This window comes from Girardinichthys multiradiatus, chromosome 4 (assembly GCF_021462225.1).
Source record: "Girardinichthys multiradiatus isolate DD_20200921_A chromosome 4, DD_fGirMul_XY1, whole genome shotgun sequence".
In the NCBI taxonomy this organism is placed as follows: domain Eukaryota; kingdom Metazoa; phylum Chordata; class Actinopteri; order Cyprinodontiformes; family Goodeidae; genus Girardinichthys; species Girardinichthys multiradiatus.
The window spans coordinates 36,302,493-36,321,033 of NC_061797.1; the positions used below are offsets into that span (position 1 = coordinate 36,302,493).

General features: G+C 37.7%; 1 protein-coding gene across 2 annotated transcripts in view; it reads right to left on the reverse strand.

Moving 5' to 3' along the window:
• Positions 1–18,541, reverse strand: part of kif26ba (kinesin family member 26Ba) — a 156,742-nt gene that overhangs the window by 87,230 nt on the left and 50,971 nt on the right. For both annotated transcript variants that reach the window (XM_047363573.1, XM_047363574.1), the window contains exons 3-4: positions 16,654–17,334; positions 1,309–1,490 (exon numbers count right to left, since the gene is read on the reverse strand). In XM_047363573.1, coding sequence (XP_047219529.1) covers positions 1,309–1,490; positions 16,654–17,334 — 863 coding nt within the window. The remainder of the gene's footprint in view (positions 1–1,308; positions 1,491–16,653; positions 17,335–18,541) is intronic.

An 18,541-nucleotide genomic window follows, 5' to 3' on the forward strand; every position in this document is an offset into this window, starting at 1 on the left:
CCATGTTATCCATGTCTGATTTATGTTGTCCTGCTAAGCATTTTTCTGGGCTTCAGTATGTAGACGACTGATGAATGGAGAGCTGACTTATACCATGAAATAATATTGTCTCTGTCGACTGAGAACCAATTCTCATTTAAAACAAGGACCTGGCCAAAAGGCCGCATTAATGGGAGATAACAAAAACTACTTTATACATTTATTATACAACAAAAACCACAACAACAAACAAAAAATATTTAACAAGATCTAGTATTTTATTCCTTCTGCTCAATCATACATAGCAGAACTGTTTAAAGGCAGGATAGTTTGAAACTTTATACTCAGTGCTTGATTTAGTGTTATAATAATTTACTTTTGTCCTGTTTTGTAATGATTCGTCTATGAAATTGTAGAAATTGTAGATTGTAGAGTGATCTGAAAAGTGTACAAACTCCTGTCAAAAAGGTAAGATTTTCGTGTCAGTCAGTTTAGACCAAGAACATTTAACTGTCTGCTAGAATGATGAAGAGAGAATATATTTTTTAGCATCACCATGCATCTCAGCAAATGAATAAAAGAATGGTTTCACAAGGGGAAAGTTAAAGTTTATAAGTGGCCTAGCAAGACTTCAGAACAGAATCTGACAGGAAATCTGTCGCACACCTTAAGAGTGCTGTGGACAAGCGATGTCTTCATAAGGTGGACTTTTTGCTTGGTGGATTGGGGCAAATTTTGCAGAGTCAATATGTAGCATGCTGCTAGATTCTTACCAAAGAATACTGAAATTGAATAAAAAGGTGTTTTAACAGAGCATTGGTTTAAGCATCTGCACATGATGCATTCAGGTTATTGCAGATTTTCTAGTTTCTTAATGTTTCCCCTAAGAAACATTTATACAGGTTATATACCACCTTAAAGTGAGAAATGGTTTTAAAAGTGTTTTCATGGTCTCACAAAAATCTGGCATTTAAACAAAGGTGTGTATGGAGTTCAACACGAAGAACACTGTCAGAGACTCCCCACACCCTCTCCCCTGAACCTTTTTAAAATGGCAAAAGCATTACCACTGGATTGTTACAAAGCTGTCTGCGTCAAGTTATTATCATGCTAAAAAATAGCAGTAATTAGTATTGAGGCAAACAGACAGGAATTTCTGTGAAGTTTTTACTTTGAAGACAAATTTATAATCTGTAGAGGTGTAATTGAGTACTGCAACTAAATAAATATGATCTAATCGTTGGAGTCATAGTCTAATGAACCTTCCACCCATGGTGTGTAGACTGCAGTCTGTCTGAGAGATTTAAGACTGAAAGCATCTTACTGTACCTGGCGAAGAAGGAGGCAGCTGCAGAAGTGGCAGTCAGTGCTGAGGTGGTTACAGCTGGCGTGTTAGAGGGACAGTTTGTGTGTGACGGTGAGTTCATGTGTGCAGGAGATTGTGAGTTGTAGCGGTTCAGGGCAGCTTCAGTCACTCCTTCTCTTGAGGCATCAGAGATCATCTGGGAGATCTAAAACAAAGAAAGGGAGACCCTTTAGTATGATTCACAAAAATTAGGGCAGTTTATACAGTAAAAATAACGTTTTAAAAGGTAAATTACCAACAATACCCTAGAGCTAAAACTGTACATGCGCACTATGGGCCAGTCATGGTGGTTTAATAGCATTATTGCTATTGTTTCTGATTTTACAGGTCTGGTTTGTACATATAGTAACTACATTCACAAAGATGAGATCCAGAAAGAGGACAAACTACATTTAAAAGAGAGAGCAAAATAACTCCATCTTACTCTTCTTTTCCAGGCAGACAGATGTAATTATTAGATTTTCCAACAGCACATCCATGTTCATTGTGTCAAACATTTTTACAAACACTACAGTTAATCTTTGGACAATTATTTACCAGATAGACTGGTATGCTACTTCCTGCTGTACCCCTTTTTGAGGGGGATTAATTTGATTTACAGTGACAAATCCTCTCGTTCTTTATATTTGTTTCTAGGAAAGAAGTTAATCCTTTTGCGAACATTTGAACACTACAACAACAACACAATCTACTGCATCTAATGCCCTGTGTGTGTTATTAATAGTTGACTGAAAGCGGATAACCTCTCCATTGTTCAACAGGCTGGTTGGTTCCAAGCATAATAGAAAAATAAATAAATAAATCAACCTGGCCGTCTTATGACCATTCCATCTGTTTAGTTCATCAACCCTGTTTTCCTTTTCTTACATTCAGTTCCTGTTTTTATCTCATTTTATCAAAGATTGGAAATATTATTATTTTAATCTCTTTGTTGAAGAACACTACATCTTAACATAATGTGTTAGTGGAGTTTGCAATCTCTTAAAGCTCACTTCAAATTTCTCACTTCAATAAACGAATTACTCCTTAACATTTAACATTTACAATATAAAGCTCAGTGGATCTAGAGAGAGCATTGTTGCTAGTCAAAACTGTTTTCACATGGTTCCAAAACTTTTATTTTCATCCCTCCAAATGCATTTGACCACAGAACTATGTGCTGATATATTGTATTACAGCATACTGCTACAATTGCAATAAGACAAGAGGGCCCTGCAGGGAATAGTGAAGGTAGCTGAACGGCTCACACCCCTCTGTCCAGGATTCGTTCAGAGTCACCGCAGTAACAAGGTTCTGAACATTGTCAGAGACTCCCAACACTACTTCCCTGATTTTTGAAATGCTACCATGAGGCAAAGGTATACCACTAGTCTTTTGCATAACTTGCTGACTCAAGTTGTTAAAATGCTGAATTGTTGTTGAGATTCAGTACTTTACAGCATTTGGTCATATATGTTAATCTGTTCTGTTCTGTTCTGTTCTGTTCTGTGTGCACGGTGGCGCAGTTGGTAGCACTGTTGCCTTGCAGCAAGAAGGTCCTCGGTTCAATTCCCGGCCAGGGGTCTTTCTGCATGGAGTTTGCATGTTCTCCCCGTGCATGCGTGGGTTCTCACCGGTTACACTGGCTTCCTCCCACAGTCCAAAGACATGCCTGTTAGGTTAATTGGTCTCTCTAAATTGCCCTTAGGTGTATGAATGAGTGTGTGCATGGTTGTTTGTGTGTTGCCCTGCGATGGACTGGCAACCTGTCCAGGATGTACCCTGCCTCTCGCCCATAGACTGCTGGAGATAGGCACCAGCTCCCCCGTGACCCACTATGGAATAAGCGGTAGAAAATGACTGACTGACTGACTGTTTTTATCTATTTGTGTTTTCTGTTATCCATCTATTACTTTTTCACCATAAAATGTAACTGTTGTATGTTATTTAGTATACAATGAAATTAACTAAAATGCACAATGTAAGATTTCTAGCCGTTACAAGAGGAAGGCTACCTGGATGGAAATTTTGAAGGATTGTCATGTTTTAACTTCTTATAAGGAAAGAGTTGCTTGTCCCAGAAAGATTTTACATATTGCCCCTTTACAATTCTCACTGGATGCTTCATGAGTTGCTGAGTTGCCAAAAGGTCACTGAGCCTTACAATGTAAACATTTAAGTCAGTCTGAGATTTGAGAATTTAATAACATTTTTTCAGATTTCATCATATTCAGTTTCTTAAAAGCATGACAGTAATGTGATCTAATAGACATTCTAGGATCTTAATTGCCCGATTATAAACATCATTCTTCGCAGCTTGATTGTTGTATATGCTGACCCACAGATTACATTGTAATTTTAATAAGAAAAATAAATCTTTAAATGCATGAATATTGCAAATCATCTATATGTTAACTAAAAAATATGTGGACCAAAACCTGAGCCTTGGGGTACATCTGCATTATTTTTTTTCAAAATGATAATCTCAAGCCACTTACGACAAACACTTGTTCACGATTTACAAGATAAGATTTAAACCAAACTGAACCTATCTTAAGTTCAGCTGTAATGTATTCTTTTGCCATTGTATAAATGTATGTCAAAAACATCTGTATTTATCATTATCTGTTATTTTACATGCTAAAGTCAACCATTTTAAATTAAATGATCAGCAATATGAGAGTAAATCAAATGCATTGGTTTAATTACTTTTTTAAACAAGAAATAATTGAAACCAGTACAGAGAATATGATAACTGCATTTATTTAATGCACTGAATGAAATCATACTGCAGTGTTCCACAACCCAGGTCCTCGGGGCCCATGATTCTGTATGTTTTAGATATGTCCTTACACTCGTACACCTGATTTAAATGATTTAATTTCCTCCTCAGCATGCCATCAAGTTCTGCAGAAAAACCTGTTAAGGACCCATTCATTTAAATCTGATGTATGCCAACAGAGAAACATCTAGAACATGCAGGATATTGGTTGCTGTGGACCAGGGTAGGGGACCACTGTCAGTGGAACTAGAAATTATGAATTCCTGATGATGAATTGCCTATAAACATTTTAACAAGCCTAAAAGTTCAAGTGACTATTTGTTCTTACTAGAAAGCATAATTATAAAACCAGATTGCCTTTATTATTCAGAATCCCTTCTGAAACCATTTGAAAGTATGCAGGATGTCTGTTTCTATGAACATATGTCCTTCTGTAGGAAGTGTTTTTAAATGTCAGATGTCATTATGTACCTGTGTAAGATCCATCAAACATACTGCCAACAGATCTTTAGACAGAATAATTAAGAATCCCCCTCCTCTTCCCAACCCACATGTATACACACATACACTAAATTATATGTATTGCTTCTTTCGTGTGTATGTGGTGTTTGAGTTGTAGCAGTGTTCAGTGCATTTGTGTTCAGGTGAATCATTTATGTCATAGGTATGGATTATAGATTACAGTTTTTTATGGTCTTTCTAATACCAAACAGTAGAGCCACTAAATTGTAACCAAAGATTTCAATAAAGGAACTCCAGGAGTGCATGTGTCAGTTGTGTCTTAGTTTGTGTCCTAGGACGGCTCAGTGTCTGCACTTTAGTGTTTAGGTGTGTAAATCAGCTCTGCTTGATGTATATTTAGTGCTGAAGGCTCCTGGGGTCGAAGCAGGTGCCTGCCTGATAAACGGCTTGTTGTAAACAAAATCCATGTGCAGTTTATATACAGACACAGCACTTCTTTGTCCTTTACAAGCTATTCAAATGCTCATGGTAGATTTGAAAGGTGGGCATATTAGTGTTATTTTATTAGCAAGTACTACTTAAACAGTCCCAAAAATGACATGTAGAAGAAACAGTTGCCTCTATTGATAAAAATAGCAGACTAGTTCATCCGTACATCTGCCTTCTGCAACAGGTGTTATGTAGATCAACCTGCATGGCTATTCAAACCCAAACCTTTTCATGAACCTGGCAGATTTAGATTAAAAGTTTTTTTTTAATTCAACCCAAAGGTTTGTTTCTGATAGGAAATGAGACAGGCAATCAGGTAAAAGGAGTGTCAATTTTGAAAAGAAAAACAAAAAACAAAACATTTTTTATATAAAACTGCATGTCAAAAATTATTTAGAGCATTCTTGATAATCAGTGGGATCATCTTTATGGGAAATAAGCAATAAAATCCTTCTAATAATCACTGGCTCTCTTTTGCATGTTTCCACTTTGACCGTTTATCTTGGTGGTTAGCTTTAAATCTTTGAGTTTGGATGGCTTCCTTGCCATCACCCTAATGAACCCTGGATCCTGTTTTAAGTACACAGAAACACCTTTTTGGTCATGTTCATGTAACTGACACATACACACACACAAAGTTAACGATCTTTCAACCTCTCCTAGGTTTAAACCTCAAACCTGATGCAAGCCAAGCCAGGAAGAATGCACCAAGCGGCAGCCAACAACAAAATTTCAAGGTTTTTCTTTTTTTCCAGGTTTATTCTTTTCTACACAGGTAATCTCACGAGGTCTTATTTTCCAGACAGACCTCTTATAACTTATATAATGCCTTCTGTGGGTGGTGGTGAGAGTTATGATTAATGAAGTAAAGAAAAAGATTGCAGCAAATATATTAATATTTTACTGGCATAAATAGAATTTTGAGTCAAAGCAATCAATCAAAACAAAATTAAACTCAAATTAACTTTATGGATCTTAAACAATTAGACATTCAAATTTAGTTCCATTTTTTAATTAGTAAAGGCTGATAGACTAGGTTATTTTTTATGAAAGTGTTGATCCTACTTTAAAAAAAATAAAAATAAATATAGGAAATTCAAATAAATGGGGATAAGATAGTTGTTTGAGAACAACTACCTTAAATAATTCCTATTATTATTTCCATATAATACAAATCAGATTAGCAAAATAAATCTCAATAATTAGTTAGAGCTGAAGAAATTTATTTGAGTAATAACAATTTAAAAACTATTTGGTAAACGAATTTAATTAACCTTGCATAATTTCTGTATTGCCTCAAATCTACCAAAATAAATGTATCCAAATTGTTAGACCAATTTAATTAGTTACATTTTAACAGTTTGCTTTCTCAGGGTTATATGTTGACATAAAAAATGTAAACCATTATATACCGTTTTATTCATTCTTTATATCAGTTAGACTCAATTCAGCCTGTGTCGATTAAAATTTGTCTAAAATAGAGCAAAATCCAGAATAAAAGCCTTTGCACAGAATGTTTATCACTGTTCGCTGCTCTATGCTTCAGTCTGTATGCAATTGTATGCAATAAAGTTTGTTAATCAGTGATCTTCTCTCATTTACATTTCACACACAGAACCTGCCATTAAGGCTAAAACAGAGCTAGTATGTTCACCATGCATCTTCCTTGGTCTGCCTTTTTGCTGCCAGAAGAAATACTGTTAATCTCTCAAAATGTATTAGAGGTTATTATCTATTTTCTCAGGGCCTATTTTTGTTCTAGAAAAGCATGCAGTGAAGTGGGGAATAGCTTTTTTTATTGATTTCAGAATAAATTGTTGGTAGGTATGAAGGTTTTTTTGTAATGCATCTCAGTGAATCAGAATGTCAACATGATTGATGATTGATGACTTACTTTTCATGAAAGCCCAAAAGTCAGGCTCTGAGAAAATTTTAATTTAATATAAAACCTCAAAAGAGTGATTTTTTTTTTTATGTAGAAATATTGGGCTACTGACAACTATGTCAATTTACAGCACCGTATATGCACTCGGTAATTGCTTGGGGGCTCCTTTTGCATAAATTACTGTATCAATGCAGCAAATGCAAATTGTGCTATCATTTGAAAGGAGGACGCTGGACCACCGAGCAACAGTCCGGTCCTTTTTCTTCACGCTTCTGATGGTATCTCTTGTTTAGGAGTGGTTCGGTACAAGAGTAAGAACAATTTTAGCCTAACACCTGATGTGTTTTGGCTCTTAAAGCACTGATGGAACTAAGTCACACCAACACCAGTAACATCCCATACCTTTAAGCTCAACAATGGTCACCTTTATTACATTCTGAAATTTAAATAAGTTTTTTATACTTTTCTAATGGGCTGCTCATCCCTTTTATTAAAAGCAGCTTTTAGCTGAATGCGGTTAGAGTATACTCAGAGCTTTTTACAAAGAAAACAGACTATGACCTGGTTGATGCAATGACACAACCAGAGAATAGAAAATTATTTACTCATTAAAGTAATTGTTCCTGTGTTTGTCTTTATGAGATCATTACAGCTGTTCCTTTCAGATTTCCCCACAGGACACAAAGGCTGAGCTGCTGTGTATGTCTTCCGGTAAATCATGTTATACACTGGATGAAACATTAATGATTCACATGGGGATATGAAGCAGCAACAGAGAAGAGGATATAGATAAAATTGAATGAAAACAATGGCCAAATGCAGTGAAAATAATTAGCAAATTGGCTAAAAAACTGGTCTGTAGAAGGGGTGGGATGTGGGAATTTGATGGATCTCTTGAAGTAAATCTAAAGTAAAGTTGGTGAAAAATACATGAATTCTGTCAGTCTTTCCCTTCACCCTTAAAAGGACATGATCCATCCACATCTCTCCTTCACTTCTGATGGGTAAAGGTAGAAATGTTCTCATTCATCTTCATAACAACACAGCTCATGTTTCCTGCAGCATTTGCTCTCTTAACCTGTCTCTGGTATGTGCTTGAAGAGTAAAGGTAAGGTATTTATGTCTCTACGGATGTGTGCTCTTGTCATTTTCCATCAGGTTGATGAAAACACGATGCTAACTGCAGGAAACTGCAGTAAGAGAAGAAACAGGTCAATTTTTCAAAATGAAACCGGGGTTAACAGAGTCTGTTAGGGTAAAAGCAGATCAGAAAACACAGAAAAGTGAAAAGTAACAAACATTTCTCTACCAATGAATGCTTTCAAATATGCTTTTAATTCAAAATTCACACTGCATCACAAGGAGGCTTATCCAGGCACCATCTTGCAAGGGCAGCATGTCACTTGTGTTTGGCTGTGCCTCTGCCACATTGCTTGTTTACTTTACATGTTATATTATTGTTACGTTTCTGTCTGGGGTCAATTCCTTGCAGGTATACAGTACAGACCAAAAGTTTGGACACACCTTCTCATTCAAAGAGTTGTCTTTATTTTTATGACTATGAATATTGTAGCTTCACACTGAAGGCATCAAAACTATGAATTAACACATGTGGAATTATATACTGAACAAAAAAGTGTGAAACAACTGAAAATATGTCTTATATTCTAGGTTCTTCAAAGTAGCCACCTTTTGCTTTGATTACTGCTCTGCACACTCTTGGCAATCTGTTGATGAGCTTCAAGAGGTAGTCACCTGAAATGGTTTTCACTTCACAGGTGTGCCCTGTCAGGTTTAATAAATGGGATTTCAAGCCTTATAAATGGGGTTGGGACCATCAGTTGTGTTGTGCAGGAGGTGGATGCAGTACACAGCTGATAGTCCTACTGAATAGACTGTTAGAATTTGTATTATGGCAAGAAAATAGCAGCTAAGTAAAGAAAAACGAGTGGCCATCATTACTTTAAGAAACAAAGTTCAATCAGTCCGAACAATTGGGAAACTTTGTCCCCAAGCGCAGTCGCAAAAACCATCAAGCGCTACAAAGAAACTGGCTCACATGAGGCACCAGCCTCAGAAATCGCAGGTTAACAGCAGCTCAGATTAGAGAACAGGTCAATGCCACACAGAGTTGTAGCTGCAGACACATCTCTAGAACAACTGTTAAGAGGAGACTGTGTGAATCAGGCCTTCATGGTAAAATAGCGGCTAGGAAATCACTGCTGAGGACAGGCAACAAGCAGAAGAGACTTGTTTGGGCTAAAGAACACAAGGAATGGACATTAGACCAGTGGAAATCTGTGCTTTGGTCTGATGAGTCCAAGTTTGAGATCTTTGGTTCCAACCACCGTGTCTTTGTGCTGCGCAGAAGAGGTGAACGGATGGACTCTACATGCCTGGTTCCCACCGTGAAGCATGGAGGAGGAGGTGTGATGGTGTGGGGGTGCTTTGCTTGTGACACTGTTGGGGATTTATTCAAAATTGAAGGCATACTGAACCAGCATGGCTACCACAGCATCTTGCAGCAGCATGTTATTCCATCCGGTTTGCATTTAGTTGGACCATCATTTATTTTTCAACAGGACAATGACCCCAAACACACCTCCAGGCTGTGTAAGGGCTATTTGACCAAGAAGTAGAGTGATGGGGTGCTGCGCCAGATTACCTGTCCTCCACAGTCACCGGACCTGAACCCAATCGAGATGGTTTGGGGTGAACTGGACCGCAGAGTGAAGGCAAAAGGGCCAACAAGTGCTAAGCATCTCTGGGAACTCCTTCAAGACTGTTGGAAAACCATTTCAGGTGACTACCTCTTGAAGCTCATCAACAGAATGCCAAGAGTGTGCGGAGCTGTAATCAAAGCAAAAGGTAGCTACTTTGAAGAACCTAGAATATAAGACATATTTTCAGTTGTTTCACACTTTTTTATTCAGTATATAATTCCACATGTGTTAATTCATAGTTTTGATGCCTTCAGTGTGAAGCTACAATATTCAGAGTCATGAAAATAAAGACAACTCTTTGAATGAGAAGGTGTGTCCAAACTTTTGGTCTGTACTGTATATGACGCCACTCACTACTGGCAATCCTGTCAGCGATCATCAGCCTTCAGAGTCATCAAAACAAAGTTGCATTTCCACCACTGGTGGAAAACCAGTGTGCCTCCACATTGGCAAAGAAAGTCGGGGAACAGAGCCAGCTTCCTCATTCTGTACCGTAGACTTAGGAAAAACCCAGCTGTGTCAGAGTATTATTCCAGGGTTTCAACCAGGTAATTTAACGTAAGATATGTTGTGCCAGGCTTGTCTCCACACTCCCAGGAGTTTTCCACACCTGAAGCTATTGAAACGAACCAAGGATAGATGCAGGAGAAATTCTAACACACTACGAAGCTTGTGCCATCATCCTGACCCTGTTATGGACTCCTCTACACATCCCACAGAGACTTCCTCCATTTAAATTATGGTAATTAATGCATGCTTTTGGGACCCCAGCCATGGGTTACAACATTAAAGGCCAGTAAGAACTTTTCTGGAATTTTCAAAATAAATTGCAATAACCTACTTCCAGCTCAGCCAGGAACAGGAAGAGGAGTAACAGCGGACTTTCCGTGACGTCACTTTTTGAATAAAAACTCCGTGTTCCAACAAACAGATCTCTTTCCATGCGGATTCCCACGGGAACAGGACAGGAGAGGCACAGCGCGCATGTCTCCTTGCTGGCAAGCAGACATAACTCTTCAAACTGGATCCAAGAGTGTCATACGATCATGCGATCAACTGCTGTTTGTGTATCCAGGATTCAGGATATCATAATTCTTTCCAGCTTACAAGTTCGCTTCTACAATAACAAGTCCATTAGTCTTTCCTCACTCCAAGAACCTTTCCTTATCTAACTTGTTCCCAGACAGGCCTTGCATGCTGCTCGGAGTGACTGTTTCCTTATGCCCAGAACAGTCTACACAGAATTAATTTTAACATACGGTAAACACAACAGTAACACTTATAATCTACCAAACAAAGCTTTAAGCTTCCACATATTCAATCACGAACGGGGTAATTAAGGTGCAAGCGTGGCTTGACTTTTCTTTCTGAGATCTACAGAAGCAAACTGTGTTCCAGAGGGTCCCCAGCAGAGACCTTCTCTCTACAACGCAGAGTGAAGCGGTTTTCCCTGTCTGAAGGAAGGACAACGGTACCGCAACACAGCACACCGATGTGTGTGCAGTTCGGCCGGGCCAGCAGAACTAGCTGCCCCACTCCACAGCTATGGAGGTTAGCTGCAAGCTAACCCTTTGTTTACCCACACGTGGATGTTTTCCTCAATGCCCAGGACAACGTCTCTTCAGCACAGTTCACGTAAGAGGAAGTGTTTGGGCAGAGAAGATTAGCTCAGAGTTAAATGATCTAAGTAATGTTAATTTAATGACATTTGTTTTTGTTTGTATTGAGAAACGTAGCTACAGTAAATGCTAGCAGACTAGCACTCAGCAAAGGATGTGTTCTGTGGTGTGTTTTAAAGTTAAGACAAACTTTATAAAGGGTGGTTTTTAAACACAGGAGATCGGCCATAACGCGCCGTCCACGTTCATGCATTTCAACCTTTTTATTAGTGGTATTTTAAAGGTATGTGTTTTATTCTGATGACAAGCCACAGGCTTCTTTTGTTAGCTCCAACCGCTAACGGCTAAGAACACGTGTTCGTCCACTTTATGAGTCAGCTGAAGATCGTTTACCCAGAAAGGTTGTTAGTTTCCAATCTAGGATGTAATATTTCCCTAAATATCATTTTACTAAATGTGATAACTAATTAAATACCATAAAGACACATTTATCCAAAAGGTTTGGTTCTTATTGAAAATAATATTTCCTTAAATATTATTTTAATAAATAAAGGCAGCTAATTAAATACCGTTGAGAATTAGTCATCCAGAAGGTTGGTTTTATTCAGCAAATCATACTTTAAAATGTTATTTTTTTTAAATAATGTTTTATCTGGTCTTGCATTGTGAATGGTTGTTTAAAGGTATACCAATTATTGTCTAAGTTAGGTCCAAGACTAACTTAACTTAATTTCCAGATTCTTCAAGATAATCCTTGGTTATCAAACATAAGTAACCTTGCATCACTCTTTTAGTCATGGTTTTCAACCATCTTTGTTTCACTTGTTTATATTGTACATAGCCCATTAGTCTTCCTTATTCTTTCATTTGCTTGGTAGTTTAGTTGGGTTGTTTTGGTATAGTAAAGAGTTTATTGATTGAAATATGTTTGACTTTGAGTTGACTTATTTTTCTTAATAAATTCTTGTATTTTAAATTGTGTGAATTCATTCCGTGTTTGTGCAGAGTTTTGCTGTTCAATAATGTCAGAGCTTGGCTCATCCCTTTCAATTTTGTCTTAATACCACCGCCTTATTGGGCTGGTATTCACAGGACAACCCTTAACAGACCGAAGTATTATTTAATAAAATATTAATATTAAATAATATATTCATATTCATAGTCACAGCAGTGCTCTATTGAAAACAAGTCCCTCATTTAAATGACTTATTTTGCATAGAGAAGGTTAGATTTTTGTTTATTTCTGAGGCATGGCAGCTAGAAAATGAAGACAACAGGCCAAGGAGGTGGCACACTCTTCAACTGGCATTGGTCCATCAAAATTGTCAATAATTAACAACTCTCCAGGTTTTGTTCCACCTTACTTCAAAATGGCTGAGGGGACTTCTGATGCAGGAAAATGTTCTGTGTTGCCCCTACTTGATCTTAGTATCGCCTTTGAGACTGTTGACACCACAACTTTTCAAAAAAGGCTGGAGGTTCTGGCTGGTATTTTTGGTTCTGCATTGGACTGGTTTTCTTCTTATTTATCTGATAGGACATTCTGCATCAAGACATAAGTTATCCCCGGACTCTGCTCTTCTTACCTGTAGGGTTCCACAAGGGTCAGTTCTAGACTAATTATTATTTTCTTTTTATATTCTTCTATTACCTGGTATTATTCAGGCTTCTTCTGATATCTCCTATCACATCTATGCAGATGACATTCAATTGTACGTATATTTTAAACCCCACCAGCTCAATAGGCCGTCTTCATCCAATGTCTGATTTTAAACACAAATAAGACAGAGACTTTGATAATAGTTCCTAGTCACCTGCATTCTAAAGTGAATCAGAAAGTTTCTTGTTTTTGCCCAGGAACCAAACCCAATGAAAAATATCTAGCAATTATGTTTGATCTTCATTGGGCTTTGACTCAGACATTAGATCAATTTCTCATATACAAGACATGGTCTCCCAAGCAGATCTAGAGAACATTATTCATGCATTTGTGTTATTGCATTAAGACTACTGTAATACTCCTTTCAACTGTCTGGACAAATCATGTATTTCATGCCCGTAAGCTATTCAGAACACAGCAACCAGACATTTTACTATATCTAGTAAACACTCTCATATCAGCTTGGCCACACTCTACACTGGCTACCAGTAGATTTTAGAATTTGGTTGAAGTACTTCTTCTCACCTACAGAGCCCTAAATGGCATGGCTCCTGATAAATTGTGTCAGCTATTAACCAAACACTCTGCTGCTTGTAGTCTTCAATCTCAAGCCCAAAATCTCCTGGCTGTTCTTTCTACAAGGCTAAAAACTAAGGGGGCAGGGCTTTTCAGTCTGGGGTACCTAAACTCTGGAACAGTTTGCCCCTTCGAAATCACTTTGCTGACCTGGTGGATGTTTTCTAAAAACCAATTGGAAACCAATTTGTTCTACCAGGCGTTTGTCATGATGTCTTGTGCTTTTTAATGGCTTGTTTTTATATTATGTATAACTTGAAAGTGATTTATGTTGTACAGCGCTTTGCGACTTTGTCTGTGAAAGGTGCTTTATAAATAAACTTTACTCATGTATTCTCTATGTATGCTGTCATTATTAAGATATGAGGCTTTGCTTTTCTCAGTCTAAAATTGATCTTCTCTAACATGAGTTTAACCCTGAAAAATCAGCTCAAAGTGATCTTGAGCAGTTTGCAAAGAGTTGGAGTTATGTGATTATGTGCCATTATTCTCTTTCATTCCTATAAAACATAACAAACAAATAGAAGTAACAGAACTAGAGTAGACAGCTGATGTACTATTGCAGACAAACCTCCACTCTGCGGGACATGCAGAATAGAGTGACAGCCAGACACTGCTACCATAGATAGGTTATAGATGGGTTTTTTTTTTAGAGCAAATTTAAGTTTCTGAGCTTTTGTACACTGTGGCAGTCAGAGATTTCCAGAGGTGGTTTATGTGGAGATCAGCAGGCAGGTGCTTGGGGTAGATTTAAGTCTAAGCCTACTAATAAATCACAAATGTGATTTTTTTTTGAAAGGGTTGAACTTAAATATTGTCTTACCAACTGCATATACACATTTTCAAAGTAATCAAGATACTGTCATTTGTATTGTGTTTGGCAGGCTTGGTCCATGTTCTAGGCTGACTGCTGAGTAGCTTACAGTTTTCAGTTAGTGAAAAAAAAGCAAATTTTACATACTAGGTATTTATTTAATTAATTATTCTACATTTGTTTAATAATTGTAAATATGTTTGTTTTTTGTACAATTATTTATTTGATGCATTTCAATTTCTGATTAACCACCTAATACACGGTTGTTAAGAATAGTGTAGGTTTTGTGACTGTTGCTAATCCCAGGGCCTCTATGTCTCGAAATGTTTTCTATGTCAGCAGTAATAGGACCATGTAAAATCGCTCAGATTCTGGAACATTGCTCATGTATTTTGTGCTTCAAAACAGAAGATTTTTAAAAAAGAATTAACGAAATTTTGAATTCATAGAGGTGCCAAGACCTCGGCAGTGGTCTTCTTCCAGAATAAGAAAGGGTTGCTATATATAAGTTGTAGAACTGGGATTAGCAGCTTCAAATTACATTAAAGCTCTACAAAATAGCTCTTTAGTCTCTCTCTTGCTCCAAATCTCCTCTTGATTCTCTTTCTCTTCACCTCAAATCTTCCATATCCTCATCTTCCCCCAGAATTACCATCTTGTGATCACTTCTCGATTCAACGCCTCTCCATTGTCTAGCCTAACAGAGAGATTTCTAATCATGTTCCTTTTTTCCTCCTGAAATGCCATAATTGTCAGAGTCACAATGAAAGTATACAGCCTCTCTTCACCATTCACTAGACACGTAGTAACAAATGGTGAATACATAAACAAGAATGTTATGGGCAAGAACTTGGAAAAATCTGGGTAAGGATTAAAAATCAAAAAGGAAGCTGCAGGGAATAAGCTTAAACAAAAACAGAAAAAAACACTTAGAATAAAGGGTGCCTGACCTGTTGGACAACATTTGACTATTACAGTGATCATTTGAAGTAATTACCAGCTAAAACTCTATATATCCCTGTATATGATAAAAAACAGAAATATTAAAGCAGAGGGATAGAAAGAGACCTAAATAAGTACAGAGGGGAGGTAAAAAGACTGAAGCAGTACTCAGGCTGTGTGTCATAGAGTCCCCAGAGTTCTAATTATCACTGTATGAATTATTACATCTGTAACTTCTGGATCTCCCCTGGAGTCTCAGCTCTCCTGCCTTCACCCATATACACCTCTAGACCACCCTTCACTTCAGGCTGTTTCTCCCTCCCACCGCCCTCTCTTTTATTCCTGATCCCTCTCTTCCTGTCTCATCCAAAAACATCTTTATACTGTATTAGTCATCTTAAGCCTTTTAAGTCACTTGAAAGCCTAACTGATGAATACTTGGATTCATTTCTGTAGAAATCTGATTATGAAATGTGATTAGCTTGAAGTTGTTTATTGTAAAAAAAACGTATACTTAAAATTTATATTTACAGAATTCTGTCTCAACAGTTGGGTCCAGAAAGCGGGCCTTGTCTATTTGCACTCCCTGCAGTAGGTGGTGTTAATACACTGTAATGCGTGTTGACACCCATCGCTTCACACCATAGAAGAAGACATGCAAAGTTTGTTTAATATTGTTAGCCTCAAAGCTTAAAAGTCAGATGACTTGGGCAAATATGCTATAAAGGCTAATGATATGTTATTTGAGCATGGCAAAACACAGGTATGGTGTGCACTGCATGAGATACTGTTTTATTGGTGCTGAAAAGCCTGCTAATCAGCTAAAGTATTAATCAGAATCAGCTTTATTGCCAAGTTTGTACAGATAAATAAGGAATTTGACTCCATTACAATAAGGATAATTTTATTTATTTAAACATTTTTTTTTTTGGTATATATAATAGTGTAAATAAAGAATAAGAATAAATAGGTGCGATAAAGTAGGGAAAAAAACGAACAGGGGGTTGGAAGAAATACTGCTTTAAGGTGCCTTGGTGAGCTTCAACAATCATCATTGGGATTTGACTCATGTCTCTTGAGGCAGGAGTCAAATTATGCAATTTACTGCATGTAAGACCTTCAGGGTTACATTTTATAAAATGTTTAGGATTGCTAAAATGTAGATTGTAAACAAGACTCCAGTAGGTAAACCAAGAGTTGGGTGTTTCCTCTCTTTATGCAGCTCACATCAATCTGCTATCATTTGGCCACATTGTTAATAGAAAAACACAATTCGTGTCTTATGTTTCCATGGTAACAATGATAATGTTCCTGTTCAAAAGTGTGAATGAGAGGCACTCGCTCACACACACAAACCTGCACGTGTAAGCACCTTACCTGGTATGGATACAGAGTAACTCCTCCATTAGTCCGGTTCTGGTGCTGATGAGCCTGTAAAGCAGCTGCACTCAGTACTGCTCCTCCACTGTTACTGGGGCTGTTTACTCTGCTCACTGGTTGCTGTTGGGCACCAGCTTTTCCTGAACTGGGGGAGCTATTCCTTCGGTCTACCCCTGCTCCCAGACCCAAGGAGCTAGGCTTAGATCCCAGTCTGTGTCCTGCTCCTTGGAGCGGTTGATTTATGGGAGCACAGCTGGATGTTAGTACCCCTGAAGGACTCCCTTGACTGGGGATGGACTGTCCATGGACCGGGCTTGGTGTCGGGGTCAGACTGGGGCTTGGAGAAGGAGACTGGGATGAGGAGTGAGGAGTGTACGAAGCAGTCACAGAAGAAGAGGGAAGAATCGAAGGAGCCCATTCACGTGAAACCGGACCACCTGGTGCTCCTGAAAGTCCTGTTGTTCCTGAAGGTCCGTGAGATCCATATCGAGCTGGAGGTGAAGAAGTGGGAGAAAGATCCCACTGATCGAGGGTGAGGACCATGCGCACAGCTTCCTGTTTGAGTTGAGTGAGGTGTGTGGCACAGACGTCACAGCGACTATCACGCTCGTTCCACGCCCGCCAAGAGCTGTTGGGCACCTGAAGCTTGTCATGGAGAAGGAGGGAGAAGGAGGGATCCTTTAAGGAGAAAGAAAGACAAAACGGTCAGATCAATGCCAGTGGATAGAGGAATAATTGCACGTTTAATTATCTAAGTACAGTATATAGCGGAATCTGCTGAAGACTATGGCAACCCTAAAAATGAGAAAAAAATGGTAAACTGTTCAGCCAACAAGATCAGAATAATTTAAAGTTCCAGAAAGATTGCTGTTAGAGGAGGACAAATGCATCTTTTACGAAAGTGTGCACAATTTGGCTTATATGCTTCTGGAGTGACTGAAGCTAGTGTGTTTTTCTAATTTTCTACATATTTTTTTTTCCTTCATATACTTAATATGAACAAAAATATAAAAGACAAACCAACCACTCAAGTGTAATGAACACAAAAAGTCACTCGCTTAACTGGTTTTTGTGCCAAATACAATAATATTCAATAAATTCAATAAATGTATGTTCCGATGAGGCTTGTTTGTCAGGTTAAAAGTACATTTTGAAAATAACCTTTAAGCAGGTATTAAACATAGCTTTTATTAAACCTACCTTTCTGTATTAAAAATGTTGTATTGGTCTGATGCAATATTCGGTAAACGGTAAATGTCATGTCTCATTAGTTGTAAGCAGAATATCATCATAATTAACAGAAAGAAAGGTTTGAAATGTGTGTATAATTAATCTATGCAATGTGTTTCACTTAGTGAATTGAGTTACTGAAATCAATTAATTTCTCAGAGACTTTCTAATTTATTGGATGGGTGTGTAAACTGAGAAAGTAGAAGCAAAAGCTTTGCATGCAAAGGGCTAAATATTTTATTGCCTCAAGCTCTGCAAAAATTAAAATTAGATTTTCTAGAAAATGCCAATAAAAGCAGTCAGATGAAAAAAGAAAAGCTTAATAAAGGTGACATTTCGACTTTTCGCATGTCTTCACATATGTTAAACATTTTGAGAAAATTACAAATTAAACTCTTTTTGTAGTTGTATGAACTCCGTTTGCTTGAAGTCTCAGTCAGAATTACTTGATAAAATACCTGATATCAAGTGATACAAGATGTACCAAACTAAGCCACATAATGCAATGGATAGAAGAAATAAAAAGATCTGAAAGATTTAGAGACTAGATTGGAAAAATAAGGTTTGGGAGTGGTTAAAAAGTGTAAATTTATTCACCTCAGCAAAACAAGGCATACCAGTAGAAAGGTTTTTGCTTTTGCACAATTCATCTTAA